A 19,125-nucleotide genomic window follows, 5' to 3' on the forward strand; every position below is an offset into this window, starting at 1 on the left:
TTAGCAGAGATCTGATTGGTGGAAACCTTCTCGGTGTTGGCCCCACAATTCTGGAACACTCTCCCTGGCGAGGTCCAACACGCTCCCTCTTTGCCCAGTTTTTAGACAGAATACATTTTATAATTGATCCCTGACATTTTACGTGAGGATTTGTGAACTCTCCTTCCTTGGAGGTTTTTAAAGCAGAAGTTGGGTGGCCACCTGTCACGGATGCTTTAGCTGAGATTCCTGCTTTGCAGGGGGTTGGACTAGATGACCCTTGGGGGTCCCTTCCAGCTCCACGATTCTATGAAATTGCTGCAGCACAGGATTTACAGAGCTCTGAATGTTTTCCACGTTAGGCGGAGAAATGCTGCGAAACAACCCTGACTCGGAAAGGAAAAAAATATACAGTAAGCCGAGAACGTCGCTTTGGAAGGGAAATCTTCGAAGATGCCTTTGGAGCCTGCACAAAGGCAACTTAGCTTCCAGCCAGGCAGCAGATACCGTCCGGTGCCTCCAAGCAAACAGAACTGCCTTAGCAAGCAGGCGCAGGGCGCTGTTTATCTAGCTGCATTTACTCAGCCCAGCCTCCAGGTTAATCCTCTTTCTGACAGCGGTTGCCACTTTCCAAACTGTTTGTGTGCTGTAGCAGTTTTCCAGCAAAGCTGCAACCCGCCTCTTGCCAGCATGAACGCAAACATTTCCTTATAGCAACCCAGGTTAAACAGGGAGCCTCTGTGACCTGGAGCCAGTCACTGCTTCCCAACTGAACCTACCTCACAGGGTGGTTGTGAGGATAAAATGGGGCTGGCGAGAAGCTGCTCAGAGGGGAAGTTTAAGTAGTTCCGGACGAGAGGCACTGCCTGATCGATAGATCTGCATTTAGTGGATTGAGTTGATGGCATAAGCATGCCACTTAGCCAACTGTGCCTCAGCTTCCAAATCTGTGAAATGGGTCAAGTGAGAGAATCCTTACCTCCCATAGAGAGGAAGCAATGAGAGAAAGTAAGGAGATGCAATGAGGTCGAGGGTATGTTCTTTCATATGTGGTGAACCTGTAAAAGGGTAAAAGACTACTGTATTGGGAAATAATTTATAATGAATTGGGGGAAAATGTTTAAAAGCACCTTTCCACACACAAAAAAAAACCCGGTCTTTTTTGTTGGGGAAAATTCAGATGGAAATTCCCAGGTGTCAAAAAAGGTTATTTATGTACACCACTGTTTTGTTAGCCCCAAAATGGAAAAACGAGTGAGGTCCCAACCAAAGAAGAATGACAACTTAAACTGTTGGAATATGCACAGCTTGCAGAACTAACTTATAGAATAAGCGAACAAGAAGAACATTCGTTTAAAGAAGATTGGAAGGTGTTCATTGAAAATGTGAAAACGTTAGCAGCATTAAGATAAATTCAGCAGAGTAAATAAATTTTGATGGAAGTAATAATGGAATACTGAATGGTTTAGTTTATCTGAAATATGCAGGGATTTATGCTATGCAAAATGAACCATGGAAAGAGAAGAAGTCACTGATATTTTAAGTCACTGATATTTTAAGTCACTGATATTTTAAGTCACTGATATTTTAAGGTTGTCTAAATGATATTTTAAGGTTGCCTAAATGACCCAGGTGGCGCTGTGGTTAAACCACAGAGCCTAGGGCTTGCCGATCAGAAGGTCGGCGGTTCGAATCCCTGTGACGGGGTGAGCTCCCGTTGCTTGATCCCAGCTCCTGCCAACCTAGCAGTTCAAAAGCACGTCAAAATGCAAGTAGATAAATAGGAACCGCTACAGCGGGAAGGTAAACGGCGTTTCCATGTGCTGCTCTGGTTTGCCAGAAGTGGCTTTGTCATGCTGGCCACATGACCTGGAAGCTGTACGCCGGCTCTGTCGGCCAATAATGCGAGATGAGCGCGCAACCCCAGAGTCGGTCACGACTGGACCTAATGGTCAGGGGTCCCTTTACCTTTTTTAAATGAATAGTCTAAATTGTAAAACAGAAAATTTAATAATAATTATAATATATATGGAAGCAATGCTAAATTAATAAATTGTTTACGCAAGGAACCCTATTGATATGCTGGAATGAAAGGCTCTGAACACAATATAATCAGGAGGATTAATTTTTTAAGCCAAAGAAGGAATATGCAAAACTTGGGGGGGGGGGAATACAATCTGCTTTCTACCAAGAAGGAAGGGCCACTCGAACAGAGAGCAAACTGAGGCAGAGAAGGCCTAAATCCCCAACACAATTCACGTATTATTCTAAGCTCACCCTAGCCTGCCAGTGGAAGTTTTACTTCCTAACGCCATCAAGTTTCTAGCCCTCATGAATGCAAAGATACTCTTGAAAGTGTGTGAACAGTGCTCTGCCTCTCTCCACAGGTTGTCGCTGTGGTCATGGATATGTTCACAGATGTAGACATCTTCAAAGATCTCCTGGACGCGGGTTTCAAGCGGAAAGTTGGCATCTACATCATCTTGGACGAGACAAACTTGAAATATTTCCTCCAGATGTGCGAGCGAGCCCAGATGCATGCCGGACACCTAAAGGTAAGGCTACGCCGGATCCCTAAGAGTCGTCCTGTTAGATTTCTGTAGGAAAAAAGGGACCTCTGGCAGCACCTTAAACACAAAGCGATCTCTTTGAGCCAAAGGTGTAATCAGTAGCTTCTCCCATTACTAGCTTCTCATTACTGAAATTGCAACTTTCCCAAATGGCACCAGTTCTGCCAGCAACTCTGTCGGTAAGAGCATGCGACTCTTAATCTCGTGGGTCGTGGGTTTGAGCCCCATGCTGGGCAAAAGATTCCTGCATTTGCAGGGGGTTGGAGTAGATGACCCCATGGTCCCAGCTCTATGATTCTATGAATGGGCTGTATCCAACCAAATTCAACAGTTTTACTCAGAGTAAATGAATGGTAAAGGTAAAGGAACCCTGGATGGTTAAGTCCAGTCAAAGGCGACTATGGGGTTGCGGCGCTCATCTCGCTTTCAGGCCAAGGGAGCTGGGCGTTTGTCCACAGACTGCTTTCCAGGCCATGTGGCCAGCATGACTAAGCCGCTTCTGACGAACCAGAGCAGTGCATGGAAAGGCCATTTACTGTATATTCCTGCATATAAGACTACTTTTTAACCCAGGAAAATCTCCTCAGAAGTCGGGGGTCGTCTTATACGCCGGGTCGTATTTCTTATATGGCAAGTATATCCCAAACTCTATATTTTAACTGGAAAAGTTGGGGGTCATCTTATACGCCCAGTCATCTTATACTCCGGAATATACGGTACCTTCCCACCAGAGCAGTACCTATTTATCTACTTGCACTTGCTTTCGAACTGCTAGTTATGCAGGAGGCTGGGACAGAGCAACAGGAGCTCACCCCGTTGTGCGGATTCGAACCACCAACCTTCTGATCGGCAAGCCCAAGAGGCTCAGTGGTTTAGACCACAGCGCCACCCGCATCCCTAGTCACACCCATCAATTGCAATGGGTCTAAGTCGGAGAAGGACAAGCCTTCTCCCAATATGAGAAGGTACAACCCAATATGTATTTATTGTAAGTCAAGTCTTTGATGAGTTTCACGTCCCACTCTCTCAACAATCCTTTCAACAGCCCCGGAAAGTGGGCTGAAGGTTTGTGTATATGTCACACAGGCCCAGGAAACCTGCAAAATTTGGTATCAAATTCACCTTCCTGAGAATTATTTAAAAAAACAAAAAAACCGAAGTTTCTAGGACTGATGAATATAAAGATACGCTTGAAAGAGTAAGATCTCAGATGCCAGAGAGGTAGGTAAAATAAATTCCCAGGGCTCAGTACAAACACTTCAGTCAGTGAGCTGCGCAGCTACTAGTCCTTTCTTGTGAGCAGCAAAGCGAGCATAATTTGTAGAAAACAGTCAAGATGGCAGAATAAATTACATGAAAAGAATAAATGCATTTTAAAAAATACAACATTAGGGGAATTGAACAGTCCTTGGCACATAATTCCAATTTGTTTAGCCGAGAGCGTATGCATCTGTGAAAATTATTACCCCCATTTTGCAGAAGGGGGAAACTGAGGCTAAGAGAGAATGGCTACACAGTGAGATTTGAACCATCCTTCAAACATCTGAAGGTGTGTCACTCAGAAGATGGAGTGGGCTTGTTCTCTGTTGCTCCAGAGGAAAGATCTCAAACCACATGTGTGGAAACAGTAGAGAAGCAGATTTAGGAGAAAATTCCTAACAGTGTTCAACAGGAGAACAGCCTGCCTCAGGAGGTGGCAGTCTCACTTTCACCGGAAGTGTTTAAGCGGAGACTGAATGCCCAACTTGTAAGGGATTGTGCACTCGAAAGATCCTGCACTGGAAATCCTGGATGAGAGGGTTGGACTACATGGCCCCTGAGGTCCCTTGCAACGTGATGAAGAGAACGGGGCTTTTCTGTGTTGGCTCCCCAATTGTGGAATGCTCTCCCCCGAGAGGCTTGCCTGGTGCCATCATTGCATGTATTTCGGCACCAGGCAAAAAACATTCCTCTTTACCCAGGCCTATGGCTATTAAATAATCCGTGCCTTGAAAAGTGTGGAGGAGAGGACTGTTATTATTATGAATGTTTTACTATTAGGCTGTCTGCCCGTATGCTTTTTTATTATGTTTTTATCGTTGAAGTTCTGTAATGTGTTTTTAATGTTGTACACTGCCCTGGGAACTTTTGATAAAGGGTGGTATATAAATTTAAACAATAAGAAGAAGAAGAAGAAAGTCAGAGACTTCCTGGCTCTGAGATCACATTCTCAGCCACAGTGCTGACTCAATCCACAATGCCGGAAATCTTATGCCATGACCATGGTGCATAAGGGTATTGTAAGAGGGAGGGCTTATAGGGAACAGCCCCCCCCCAATCAGGAGCAGCCCATCTCCCAGCACTAATGAAAGCGAAGGGTCAGAAGGGGGAAGTCAGGAGAGGGAGTGCCAGAGATCTGGCAACATCCAAGAGCCACTGCTCCTCAGGCAGGAAGAGAGGGAGGGGGAAAGAGAGGAGGGGACTCAGAAGGGCCGGAGACCTTCCCCCCCACACACACACCGGAATTAAGGAGGAGGAGAAAGGGGAGGAGGTTAGCTGTCCCGCGACTCTTATGTTGGTCAAGGTCGCGAAAAGGGGCAGTGCCGGATTCTGAATCGGACTGATGAGACATGAAACCAGCAGCTCAATTCACTGTGAATAATGTGCACCAATAAAAGTTCCTGAAAGACAAGCATGTGGAGGGTCGTTACTCAAGAGTAGTCGCAAAAACCCTGACAGGTATAGAAAACAGAGGAAGAACCCTCTTGGTGTTCTCAGTCCCAGCTGAAAAGGCCATGTGTGGTGGGGGAAGGCTGTCAAAGAGCAACCACGGAGAAACTCTGGGACTCGGCTGGTGAATCAGAGCCACACATTTTGCCCTTTTGGATGTCAAGTCTCAGCTGTGCCAAAGTCAAGAGCTCGTGGTTTCGTTTTCAAGCCCGCAATCGTACTTTAACCCGTGGGTCTCATAAACAGCACAGCCTCTGACCTAGACTCGGCTGGTTCGAGGAAAAAGGAGGCATACTTGACATATTCCCCCTTCAGCTGTTTTATTCTGCAATCCATATCTATCACGCTACTCAGGAAATGGCACGCCTATCCCAGGAAATACTTTAGGATGCAGCCAGTTCGGAGGAAGAGATCGCAGTGGGGAGAACAGGCTCAGCGACTGACAAACTCAAAGGTGGCTTAAAAGGGGGTTGGAGGTATGAATGGCTCTAAAAGGTCGCACCTTTCCGAGGAAATTATTTCTGATGAATACAGCTTCGTAGATGAATACAAGAAACTCCCCATTTACGCACGTGCGGATCTGGAAGTGGCACAGAAAGGGGCAAAAGCAGCCCCCAAAGAGCGTGAAAATGGAGCGAAAATAGCAGCTAACAATCCCACGAGCCTTTGCACTGACCTTTGAAGCCTTTGGAGAGCTGGACTTTGAGAAAGGAGGATTGGAGGGAGCAATTGTGATGGAGTTGGTGGATGTTTTGGTTTTTTAAGGGTTTTTCCCAAGGGTTTCCAGAGGTTTAGAGGGCCTGTGGGAAACCAGCAAGCAGGATTCGAGCTCATGGCGACTTTCCCCACCTGAAATTTCCAGCAACGGGTATCAGAAGCATCCAGTTATGGAGGCAGAACATATTCATATTGGCTAGTAGCCACTGATAGCGTTATCTTCCATGAATTTGCCTGATCCTCTTTTCAAGCCATCCGAGTTGGTGGCTGCCGCTGCCTCTTGCGGGAGCAAGTTCCACAGTTGAACTAGGTGATGTTTGAGAAATGCTTTCTCCTGTTCTGAAACTTCCAACTTTCAGCTTCACCATATATCCGGCGAGTCTTTCTCCCAGTCCAACCTGGAGATGCTGGGCCTCAAACTTAACATCGGTGAAGTGCTGGGCACGAGTCAGGGAGTTGATTGCAGGTGAGCTGTGCGAGGAGCAAGCTGATTTGCTAGCTCGGCAGAGGCTCCTTTTATTAGCACAATATGCACAGTCACGTTTAGGAACAGTCTGAGCTTTAGCTCCACCACGTCATGTTCCCACCAAGTGGAAAGTGCACCATGCTTTTCCGAAAGGAGGCAAAGGTCACAGACAGGACACGGCAGACTACTAAGAAAGCTAAAGTTGAGACCAAGGGCATGATGTTCAGACAGTGTGTGAGGCACATGGGGAGCTGTGTCTCACACCCAAAGGTCAGGCTATGGCCTGCCAGTTGGAGGTGTGCCTCACGCCCAGTGGTCATTGCTTCAATCGGTTGGAAAGCAGAGGGTGGACTGGATAGGCCTTTGGTCTGAGCCCCGCGACCTTCTTACTTATCGCGTGCTTGCCTTCTTAGTTCCGCAAACCTTTGCCCGTTAAAGCAAGGTGGAAGCGATGCTACCCCTGAGCCACCCTGACGTTGATTTCTGCAGTAGGCAAGCTTCGACTAGCTAGTGCAAGGGGTCAACACACACCACCTCAGGAAACCCTATCAAATGAGAAACCCTATCAAAGGAGAGAGTGTTTGCCAAGTGAGTCACCCCTTTGCAGAAGCGGAGATTGTGTTGTTCCCGGGTCACTCATTCATCTGCGGGTGTTTGCTTCTGTTGTTCTTCCTATTGGGTGCTTAAACAAACAGGCCTTCCTTAACGATGATGCCATGCTTGAGAGGAGGAAGCTGGGCATTTTTCTTGCTGCTGCAAGAGTGTTGGGTGATTTTTCTCCCTTCTTCTTTTCTTAGATGGGTGTTGCCCAAAGAACGCCTTTTCCCCTTTTGTGCTTTTCTGAAAAGGGATGACGCATGCTCTCGAGGCTGGCCCTCACTTTTGGGTCAGACAACTCTTCTTCCAAGTACAGATGTGTCGGCCAAATGGCATCTGGCTGTGGCAGAAACCGGGGAATGTCAGAAACCTCAACAAAGAGGAGCCCTCCTTGCTTTGTATCGTGGAAGACAAAAACGCAGCCAAAAAAACCCAAAAACAAGCCTAACCTATTAGTCAGGAGACTGTCTGCCTTAAAACTGCTTTGGGGACAATGAGTAGGGTGTAGGTGTCAGGGAAAGGCAGGACGAAGGGGGTGGGGTGGGAGGCAACAGCTGGGGAAACCCCCTAAGGAAACCCCAGAGGAGGAAGGCTCAGAGCCAGGGGATTGGTGATGGGACACCGAGGAGAGGTCAGAGGGAGATTAGGAGGAGGTGTTGGATGCTGAAGGGGCAACAGGGTTTAGTGAGCAGGAAGAGCCTGTGACAGAGAGCTGTTCAGACTCTTGAGACTGAAGCAGAGGAGGGGGGTCAAGAGGCTGCTGAAGAATCCAGGAAGTCTCCCTCTCCTGCTGCGACAAATTGCCCTCCTCACTGGTCTCCAAGAACGTGCAAAATAATGAGGAGTGCAGAACAGAGGCTAGAGGTGCAGAGACGCAGTTTGAGATTGCTTGGGAAACATCCAGGCGAAAGGTGGGAAGGAGTAACACCTACTGGGAAGTGTTGCTGAGTTGTATGTCGTTTCCTTGACTAACTTCACTGACAACGGAGCCCTGCATCTTTCATGCTGACCTGTGTCTGACTCCAGCGCTGACAGCAGAACTTGTGGAACAACTGGGGAAGAAAGACCAGGGCCGTCCAAAACCTGTCCCTTTAAGCTCAGTAGAGCTTTCTGCTTTCTTGCATGCTGACACTGCAGGTTTGGCGAAACTATTCATAAAGGCAAATGCATGGTTTTGCAACGCAGATTCAAATAATTGTTTCGGAGGAGGTACATATTATTATTGCCAGAAAGTAGCCTGATTGGACGTCATGCTTCCCATAACTCAGATCTAAATCACTGTTAATTATCACCCACCAGAGCTATCAGCTTCCTCATTAAAAACATAATCCTATGCATGTTTACTCAGGAGCAAGCAGCATCGTTTTCAATGGTACCTGCTCCTAAATAATAATAATAATAATAATAATAATAATAATAATAATAATAATAATAATTTTTTATTTGTATCCCGCCCATCTGGCTGGGTTTCCCCAGCTATTCTGGGCAGCTTCCAACAAAGATTAAAAATACATTAAAATGTCACACATTAAAAAGCGTGCGTAGGGTTACAGCCTTAGTCACATTTTTCTTTCTGGGCGATCTGGTTACATTTTGAAACCTCCTGCCGTCTTGACACACATATCTGCAACAGCCAACGTGATGCTGTCAATTGCTAGGACTGCTACCAATACCATATTACAGTGGTTGTTGTTGTTTAGTCGTTTAGTCGTGTCCGACTCTTCGTGACCCCATGGACCAGAGCATGCCAGGCACTCCTGTCTTCCACTGCCTCCCGCAGTTTGGTCAAACTCATGTTCGTAGCTTCGAGAACACTGTCCAACCATCTCATCCTCTGTCGTCCCCTTCTCCTTGTGCCCTCCATCTTTCCCAACATCAGGGTCTTTTCCATGGAGTCTTCTCTTCTCATGAGGTGGCCAAAGTATTGGAGCCTCAGCTTCAGGATCTGTCCTTCCAGTGAGCACTCAGGGCTGATTTCCTTCAGAATGGATAGGTTTGATCTTCTTGCAGTCCATGGGACTCTCAAGAGTCTCCTCCAGCACCATAATTCAAAAGCATCATTTCTTCGGTACCTCGGTTTAAGTACACAATTGGTTCCGGAAGTCTGTACTTAACCTGAAGCGAACTTTCCCATTGAAAGTAATGGAAAGTGGATTACTGTAATCCGTTCCAGACAGGTCCGTGGAGTACTTAAACTGAAAATACTCAAATCGAGGCGTACTTAAACCGAGGTATGACTGTACTGGGAGGAGAACAGCCACACAGTTTCTACCAGTTGCCAGCTTCTGGTCAAAAAGTCAGGTTCAGCGAAAGAGACTACAGTACAGTATCAGCCTGAGTCAGAAGAATGAAAACACTTTTGGAACAAGGGCAATGAGGAAATATCTGAGCCAAGCCCCACACTTCCCATTCACAACTTTGCAGCTCCCCCTCAAGCCAATGTTTGCCAAGCTGTCAAGAGGTGTAAAATGTTGTGTTCTTGGTTGGCCCGGCGGTGTAATTTTTACAATCCATAAATCCATCACTCTCCTCAAATCTGGGACATACAAAATTGAAAGTGGCTGTTTTAGGAGTTAAGAAATCCAGCTGGGAAACGCTTAAGACAGGAAAGGCAGGAAAATCCAGAGCTCGCTTTTCTCCGACTCTCCCGGAGATTCTATCTATAGCCTTTGGCATGTCACATGTTGTGACACTGATTGCCTCGGCTGGCTTGTTCCTTAACCTTTCTTTTGATTCCCCAGTTGTTGTGTTGTGTTGCATTGCATCAGTGTCGTTCTGTTTATTTCATCGTTGCATTTAGTGCTCATGATGCTTTGAAAAGACTCCCTCTGCCCCCAAGGAGCTTGCAATCGAAAACAAACACTATTGTTAAGAGGAACACAATGGTTAAAAGAAAGAGATGGAAAGATAAGAGTTCATTTGTATTGTTTTTGTATTGTTTGTTTGTTGTGTTGTTGTTTTTTGTATTTGTATTTCTGTTTTTGTGTTGATATAAATCGAATAAAAAAATTTGGGGGGGGGATAGAAAATAAACACTACTGTATTGGTTTTGTGGGAAATGTATTGCTTGGAGTTGTTTTGATATAAAATAAATGTGCTTATTAAAAATAAAATATATACACAAGGAAATGACAGAGGGAGGGGGAAATGGAGGCGTGGGTGGACAAGGGGAGAATGGGCATATATTTTAAAGCTCATCCAGTGCACATTTAAAGCAAATAATAATAATAATAATAATAATAATTTATTATTTGTACCCCACCCATCTGGCTGGGTTTCCCCAGCCACTCTGGGTGACTTCCAACAAAAATTTAAAATACATTAAAATGTCACACATAAAAAACTTCCCTGAACAGGGCTGCCTTCAGATGTCTTCTAAATATTAGCTAGTTATTTATCTCTTTGACATCTGATGAGAGGGCATTCCACAGGGTGGGCGCCACTACCGAGAAGGCCCTCTGCCTGGTTCCCTGTAACCTCACTTCTCGTAGTGAGGGAACTGCCAGAAGGCCCTCGGAGCTGGACCTCAGTGTCCAGGCTGAATGATGGAAGTGGAGACGCTCCTTCAGGTATATTGGGCCGAGGCCGTTTAGGGCTTTCAAGGTCGGCACCAACACTTTGAATTGTGCTCGGAAACGTACTGGGAGCCAATGTAGGTCTTTCAGGACCGGAGTTATATAGTCTCAGCGGCCGCCCCCAGTCACCAGTCTAGCTGCAGCATGACTTCCCTCACAGAAACTTGGGGGGCTGTAGCTTCCCCAATATGTTATTTCATTCATTCCCTTGCTCCTCTGCATTTACAGAATCTCAGAGTCCGCACAACCGGAGGCACGGAGTTTTTCACCCGCTCGGCCACAAAGTTTAAGGGCGCTTTGGCACAGAAGTTCATGTTTGTGGATGGAGACAAAGCCATGAGTGGCTCCTACAGGTAGGTGGACTTCCTAGGCTTCCCTTTAGAGACCAGCCGAGAATCTGCTGCTTTGCCGCAGTTTTTGACAAGGAGTTCAGTGCCGCTTGAAGCCAGAAAGCTTAGCTGGTAGAGCATGAGACTCTTAATCTCAGGGTCAGGGGTTCAAGAACCCCGCCTTGGGCAGAAAAAAATTCCTGCATTGCAGGGGGTTCCAACTCTACAGTTCTACAGCGGACACAAATACGAAAATTCACATCCTCTTTCATTCTGGCAGGTCTTTCGATAGTTTAAGCCATGGGTAGGAAAACTAAGGCCCGGGGGCCGGATCTGGCCCAATCGCCTTCTAAATCCGGCCCACATATGGTCCGGGAATCAGCATGTTTTTACATGAGTAGAATGTGTGCTTTTATTTAAAATGCATCCCTGGGTTATTTGTGGGGCATAGGAATTGGTTCATTATCATTTTTCAAAATATAGTCTGCTCCCCCCCCCCACAAGGTCTGAGGGACAGTGGACTAGCCCCCTGCTGAAAAAGTTTGCTGACCCCTGGTTTAAGCAGAAGCAGGTTCATGGGGTTGGGGGCAGAGGTTGGGACCAGTTTGCTGGGGTGGGGGAATCACCTTACCCCAAATGGGCCCACTCAACTGCTTCAACCTGAGGAATGGACAAGTCACAGGTGCCACACACTTTTGTTAGGACGTGGCAACCCTTTGCGACATTTTTTTGTACATTCCACTTGTATTCCACTGCTCTCGCTGATGCCATAGAGCCATCAGTGCCTTTGTGACCCCTGCAGCCAATACACCAATCCCCATCTTCATCTCAGTCCTATTTGCATGGCCAGCAACTAACATCAAAATTCCGCTTTGGCTGTTGCTTTCAATAGGAAAGTGGCCTAGAAATATTGTGTTAGAATAAACACACACACACACACACACACACACACACAGGGTGCTGCATCATTGACTGTTATGCTTTCCATACCAAAAAACAAAAAGTCAAGACCAAAAGTGGGCGAGCAATCATTAGCATCCATCCACGTTCTTATTATCTGGTTGAAATTTTGATTACATTTTTCCATTGTTATGGCAAATGTGATTATGATTTTTGTTTAGTTTTGATGAATATATCAGTTCTTTGTTTATTATCATGAAATTCCTTGGGCCTCAGATGACTGGAAGGAGGCAGGCAGGTGAAGAGTTTTAGAAATTAATTAAGGGGGGGGGTCTGTTTTCAGGACCAAGCAGGATTTGATGAGCCTACAAATTCACACACCTATTGTAAGATTTGTTTTCTTCAGAATTATGCCTTTACTATGGCTGCATTCACATACAATGTTAAGCCATAGTTTTGTTTTACCCATGGTTTGTTCCACAAACCACGAATAATCTCACAGACTGGGTATAACTTCTTTCTGCAAAACTTGGTTTGTTTCCCAGCTGCTCTTGTCTTGTGCCTCTGTAGCTCAGCGAGCATCTGAGACAGGGTGTCCATGTTTAAGAAAAGCTGCTAGGTTAGGGGATAATATCAAATCCTATTTAAAGCCATAGTTTGTAAGACAGCTTCACACCATAGTTTATTGCCATGAAAACAAACCACCGTTGGTCTGCTGGGCTTGGACTGTGCATTCCAGCAAACCCACAGTTCCCATAGTTAGATGAAAACAAACCGCTGAGTGCAAACTAGGCCATTGGGAGGCAAGTTGTAGCAGATCTTTTGTTTTCATCTGAATACAGGAAGGGGCGGGTGGCAAGTCAATAATAACTCCCTGATCTGTTCCTACCCAGCTTCACCTGGTCCGCTGCGAGAACCGACAGGAACATCATCTCGGTCCTCACAGGACAGGTGGTCGAGGCATTTGACAAGCAGTTCCAGGAGCTCTACCTAACGTCTCGGGGGGTCAGCCTGAAATCTATCCCCGTGGAGGAGGAGCCGGAACCAGAGCCTCTCGTACTGCCCACTCTCGCCCCCGTGAACCCAGCTGTGGTGAAGAAAATGTTCAACCCCAAGTACGCCCTCGTCAAGGCAAAGAGCGCTGAGCAGATCAGTAAGGCCAGCAGCGACAAGAACGTCACTGAGCAGCAGAAGGCTGAAGCGAAGAGGAAAGCCATCCCAGAGGCCCGGGTATCCGAGAGGCCCAGCGACATCGCCGAGACGGCGCCTCCTATTCACCCGGGTCTCCTCAACCTGGAGAAAGCCAACATGTTTGAATACCTGCCAACTTGGGTTGAACCTGACCCAGAACCCGGGAGCGAAATATTGGGCTACATCAACATTATCGACCCCAAAATCAAGAACATCCAGCTGTCGCAGATGAACCGCATCAAGGTGTGTGACGTCTCAAAAGCCAATGCCCAGCACAAGAAGATGCTCAGGCAAAAATCCCAAGAAGCTAAAAGAGGCCACGACAACCAGCCTGCCGCGACGCCTTGCCAACAGCTCGATGCCGTCGCTGCTCCGGCCCAAACCCAGGAGGCCCGTCCGAACCCCATGGAAAACACTCCAGGGAACCCGAGGAATGGAGAGACGTTTGCCACTCTGGCCAACAGTCAGCACTTGAAGCAACCGCTGGACACACAAACTCAAGGCCAAATGGACACCAAGGGCGCTGTGCCCCCAGTCCCCAAACCACGGATGGTTCACGTGACGGACTTGATCTCCGCGAAAACTGTACGTCCCGAGGAAGGAGCTGATTTGGCAGAGGATACCCAAATGCAGCATCCGGGGACAGGTGCCACAAATGCAACGCAGAATGAGAGTCCCGAACAGGCTCCCGATGCAAGGAGCAGCTGCAAACTCGGTCGGCAGGCATCCGTCTATGAGCAAGTAGCCCCCTTCCCCGTGAACGGGGTTCAAGGGGGCGAGGCCGAGGAGGAGGAGGAGGAGGAAGAAGAAGAAGAGGAGGACTATGTGACGTTAAGCGACCATGAGAGCCTGTCCGGCAGCTCCACCACCAACCACAGCCACCTCCACTCAGACGCGTCCTCCATCTCCGATGAATACTGCAAGGGGAGGCGGCCCTGCGGGCTTCTGCGGAGGACCAATTCTGACTTCCTTCTCAACGGAGGCGGGCACAGCCCTCAGCACCACCCAGACTTTCAGAGGAAGCTGAGTGAGCCCTACATGAGCCGGGGCAGCTACCCCAGTCCTTTGGGGAGCCCCCAGCCGATGCTAAGCCTGGGGGTGGCCAGCCAGATGAGGAGGAGAAGCGACAGCGTGGAGGAGATTAGGTGCGTTTTGGGAAGGGACCGTAATCCGCATGCTTTGCCCGACGGCTACAATACCTGTCTGAGCAATGCTCCACAGGTAGGATTATCTGTTGTTCCCTTTTACACTTAGTTTGTTGTAAAGTTGTGTAGCGTAACAAGAGAATGGGTTCCCCAGGCGTGAAGTACAGCCGAGAGCTAATATAGGACAGACCTATATAGGATCAAACCTATAATAATAATAATAATAATATAGCTTTGATCCCAATGTATGGTTGCTGTGCTAATGACTGTGACTGTCACCTGATAATCTGTATTTGTCACTGGGTGGGGCAGAATTGTGGGGCCAACACCGAGAAGGTTTCCACCAATCAGATCTCTGCTAAAGGTTTAGTTTGCATCCTGCTATGGGGCAGATGGGAGGAAGGTTTTGGAGGTGGGAAGTCTGGCCTAAGAGACTCCAAGACAGTCATCAAAAGATCTTGGCCAAAAAGCTGGTTTGGTTGTGCATTCCAAAATGGTAGACGACTCAGAGAACTATGGTCACATTCACACAATACATTTAAAGCATTGCGATGCCACGTTAAACAGCTGTGGCTTCCCCCAAGAATTCTGGGAGCTGCAGGGTTTTTTTAAAAAAGAATACTGCAACCTGTTCCCCTCCTCACAGAGCTACAATTCCTGGAGTTCTCTAAGGAGAAGCATTGGCCTGTTAACCCCTCTGGTAGGTCTGCTGGGGAGAAATATAGGCGGTGCCCAAAAAACTCTCAGCATTCTTAAACGACACTTCCCATGATTCTTCGAAGGAAACCACAATTCTTTAAAGTGAAAGGGTACTGCTTTAAACAGATAAGAGCGCATGGGGCCAAACCCTGGGTGCAAGTGAGAGCGACCTTGGTTCTCCAAACACTGGTTCTTATACAGCAGTAACAAAAGTACACACTCACAAGAGAGAGAGATCAGCAACCTGATGAATAAATACTTAGAAAAACAAGAATTGGGGGGGGGGAGAAAGAGGGTGCCCACCAAAGGACTGAGCACCCACTTTCAGTGGCTGTTGCTGGGTAGAGGTGGAGCGAGACAGAACACCAGGTGGAAGAGAAAATGGGACGGAGCACTTTAAGGAGGAGGACTCACCGCTGCAACATTTTGTTGCAGGCCCCACACGTAATCATTTAATTTCACATCACCAGAGGCAATACGTCTGCCAGACTCTGACATTTTAACGTGGACTCCGCTCCTCCCAAACCGCTGCATTTTGAGGGGAAGCTGCTCCACGTTAGGAAATCGGAGGAGCAGCTCCGGCCCTGCGGCATTTCGAGCCTCTGCTGTCCCAGATCACGGCAGCCTGTTTGGCACCTAAGCGAGAGCAGTGTGTGTGGATTTTGCCACCTATGCAAAGCGGAGTGAGGCATGGCCCGGCCTGCCCACGTAAACACACCCTTCTTAAGCTGTGTTGCTGTCTCTCCTTGTTCCAAACGCGGTCATCAAAAGCATAAATGCCTGGGCGCATTCTCACGTGAGAGGAGCGCCACAAACACGCTATAAAACAGGGAGGGTGGCGTCTGTTCGTCAACATTGCAATGGCTGGCTTTGTGGGATTTGCAAACAGGCTAAGTAAGCCGCAGCTTAGAGCCTCAGATAACAAGGGGCCTCTCAATACATTTTATTTGGCTAAATTTCAGGTTTTGCCCAGCCGGCAAGAAATAAATAGGCTCCTGGCAAGTTACATATTTTTGCCGAGTTGTACATTTCCAGTTGCATCCTCGCCTACATATGTGTATATACAGAAATATAAAACTTCATTATTTCTATTTTCATTGCTCTTCCTGTCAGAATAATACACATTTGGGGGGGGGGGTAACGCTACGGGGTCTTTTAAACTTGGCATAGCTTAGTGAGGAAGATGCTTGTAAAAAAAAAGTCCATATTGTTCAAAACTGCATACAAAAATGTGTTTATTAAGAAAAACTCGCACTAAAATGCTGATTGGTTTTCATGAGGATTCTAAAAAAAAATCCCCCTTAAAGAAATAGTAATTGCGGACTGCTGCAGAAATATGTGAGAACTGATTTTAAGATTGGGGAAATGAGAGCGCCTAAATCGCCAGATCTATCCATCTTTATATAGGTTGCACCTTTACTTCTGAGTAGCTGTGCTTAGGAGCTTGCAAGCCATGGGTGATGTAAGGACATAGTTCTCTGGATGAAAGAAAACTTATCTGTGCCAAGCACAACACATTATCTGCCTCCGTTTGGCCACTTAAGATGCTGGTGATACTTTCAACTCGCCTTCCCTCTCCCAGGGGCCGGTCGGCTTTTGCAAGGCTGGGCGTGCCAATGCCTTTGAAGTCTTGACGCAGCAGCGTCCCCTGAGCTGGTGTGCTATTATTGACTGGGTCAGGCTGGTTTCTGTTACGCTTGCAAGGCGCTTAAATAGGCCAGGTGTTTCGGCCTGCTCCGATGAGTTGCCCATTGCCACTGAGAGCGCAGAGGCCCTTTCAAAACCGCCTCCTCTGATGCAGACCCTACCAAACAGGGTTGCCAGTTCTCCAGGACTGGCCGAAAGCCCCCGAGGTTTGCCTGGCCTCCTCCGGGTGGCAAGGGAAGGGCTTGAATCTCCAGGCGGGCAAGGGTCACACTAATACTGAAAAATGATTAAGAAGACGATGTGTGCAGCATGCAAGCTTCAGCCTGGAAAGACCTGGCTGCAAATTATTGTGCAGACTCTCAGGGAGTCCTCTCCTCTCCCAATTAACTTCCGTCTCCAGGGCTCAGTGGTGGGACGGAGTGCAGAGGAAGGATAACCAGGTTCTGCCCCGTGACATCACCAGCACCCACCCCCTGGGTGTCAGGTTTGAGGTCTGAAAATCTAGAGTCTGGAGTGCTCCTGACCTGTCAACGCTACTATGAAATCAATTCCCTTTCATTGTGTCCTTTCTGTGTTGTTTCCATTTCTTTGCAATATAATCTTCTTGCCGCCGTCACCCGAGGTTATCACCTCATGCTCCTGTTCCACTGAACCCTCCCTATTACTTAAGAGGAAGAACGCTGGGACAACACAAGCCCCCCCCCCTTTTCTATATTTTTAAAAAGTAAAATAAAACTTGTTGCTGTTGAACTTCCAACAAATATGCTTCCCCCACACCTGCTCTTAAAAAGGAGACTGGGCAAGCTCACGGAGGATGGATTTATGCATGGCTACTAGTCATGGTGGCTAAATGGAACCTCCAAGTCCAGGGAAAGTCTACCTCTGAGTAACAGTTGATGGGTAAAAGCAAGAGAAGAAGAGGCCTGTTGCCTCCGTGACAGCAGCTCCTCCTTCTGTGGTGCCTCAAGAGTATTAGAAAAACCTGTAAGGATTGGGCCCCGAAGTTTCCTTCTTTGGGGGTTATTGCAACTTACCTGGGTACAGGATCCGGCTTATCATTCCGGGCATGATGATGACAACCATGGGCAGCATTTTTAAATAGCTGGCTAGGATGGATCCGGCCTTGGCGTGATTGAGGTTCTTTGCTGAGAGAGACCTCTGGACAATGACCTGTGGGAAAGAGAGAGAGAGAGAAGGATGTACTTCAGGGATTGGGAATCCTTTCCAGCATAAGGGCCACATTTCCTTCTTTGCAGCCTTCTGAGGGCCGCTTGCCAGTGGCGCCCAAAGCAACATCATACCTGCCAAGTTCCTCTCTGAAAAATAAGGGACCTGACCGGAAGTAGCATACCGGAAGTAGCGCGGTGGCCATTTTGGAACTGGGCGGAGCATGCTCGGAAGCGACTTTTGATGCTGCTATGCCCAGTTACAAAATGGCCGTCGCACCAGAAGTCGCGCTGCAGCCATTTTGGAACTGGGCATAGCAGCATCAAATGTCGCTTCTGAGCATGCTCCGCCCAGTTCCAAAATGACCGCCGCACCAGAAGTCGCGCTGCAGCCATTTTGGAACTGGGCATAGCAGCATCAAATGTCGCTTCTGAGCATGCTCCGCCCAGTTCCAAAATGACCGCCGCACCAGAATAAACCAGGGAAAAACAAAAAAAATCCGTTTTTTCGGCTGGGGATAGCTGGAAAAACGGGGGTTTCCCGGGGAAAACGGGAGACTTGGCAGCTCTGAGCAACATGTGCTGATTTTCCCTTTCTACAGCAGGCTAGTTCAGGCTTCCTCAACCACAGCCCTCCAGATGTTTTGAGACTACAATTCCCATCATCCCTGACCACTGGTCCTGCTAGCTAGGGATCATGGTGGTTGTAGGCCAAAAACATCTGGAGGGCCGAGGTTGAGGAAGCCTGCGCTAGTTTCTATACATTTTAAGATGGTGTCCACCAACTGCAGTTACTATCAATTCTTCCATTAAAAATCTACTACCAAATCAAGAAGGACACCTGCTTTAATCAAAAGGCTGTTTGTTTGTTTTTTAAAAAGATAAAAATCAGTGCATCTAGCTAATTACATGTTGCAGCCTTAATTAATTGTCATCAAAGCTACTTGTATGCAAGTAGCTACCTACGGTCGATTCCCTTAATTCTTTCCCACAAAGGTGGCTGGCATTGTAGGCAAGTGAGACTTAACCGTAGCATCCCATTATTTATTCAGTAGGGCTGATTGTATGTTTTGTAAAACCAATATAGGCAGGGCTAAATGACACTTGGCACTAAGCATTTTAAATTATACTCTAGTACAATTTTTTTTAAAGCTAGAAAATAGATTTTTTTTTAAAGGTACCCAATGGAAGTTCGTATTTTCAGGAAGCTGAATCCTGCGTTTTTTGACAACTAATTCTAGGTTTTGGGGTTGTTTGTTTGTTTGTTTGTTTTTGCTGAGCTTCAATAGAATTGCAGCATGCACACAATCCTGAACAAAGATGGACGAGCTCTCCCAAGCTCATCTCACATTATTTCAGAAATGGCTGAGATCTTGGGAACCCCCAGAACATTGTTTACAAGCCAACGTCCAGAAAAACTATTCAAATTTCAGCC

At 47.2% G+C, this 19,125-nt stretch overlaps 1 protein-coding gene across 3 annotated transcripts in view; it reads left to right on the forward strand.

Moving 5' to 3' along the window:
- Nucleotides 1–19,125, forward strand: part of FAM83G (family with sequence similarity 83 member G) — a 49,178-nt gene that overhangs the window by 11,459 nt on the left and 18,594 nt on the right. For 2 of the 3 annotated variants that reach the window (XM_035130545.2, XM_035130546.2), the window contains 3 exons: nucleotides 2,367–2,534; nucleotides 10,842–10,966; nucleotides 12,736–14,254. In XM_035130545.2, coding sequence (XP_034986436.2) covers nucleotides 2,367–2,534; nucleotides 10,842–10,966; nucleotides 12,736–14,254 — 1,812 coding nt within the window. The remainder of the gene's footprint in view (nucleotides 1–2,366; nucleotides 2,535–10,841; nucleotides 10,967–12,735; nucleotides 14,255–19,125) is intronic. The other variant, XM_035130547.2, reaches the window with a different exon arrangement.

The sequence above is a fragment of the Zootoca vivipara genome, chromosome 14, assembly GCF_963506605.1.
Source record: "Zootoca vivipara chromosome 14, rZooViv1.1, whole genome shotgun sequence".
Lineage (NCBI taxonomy): Eukaryota > Metazoa > Chordata > Lepidosauria > Squamata > Lacertidae > Zootoca > Zootoca vivipara.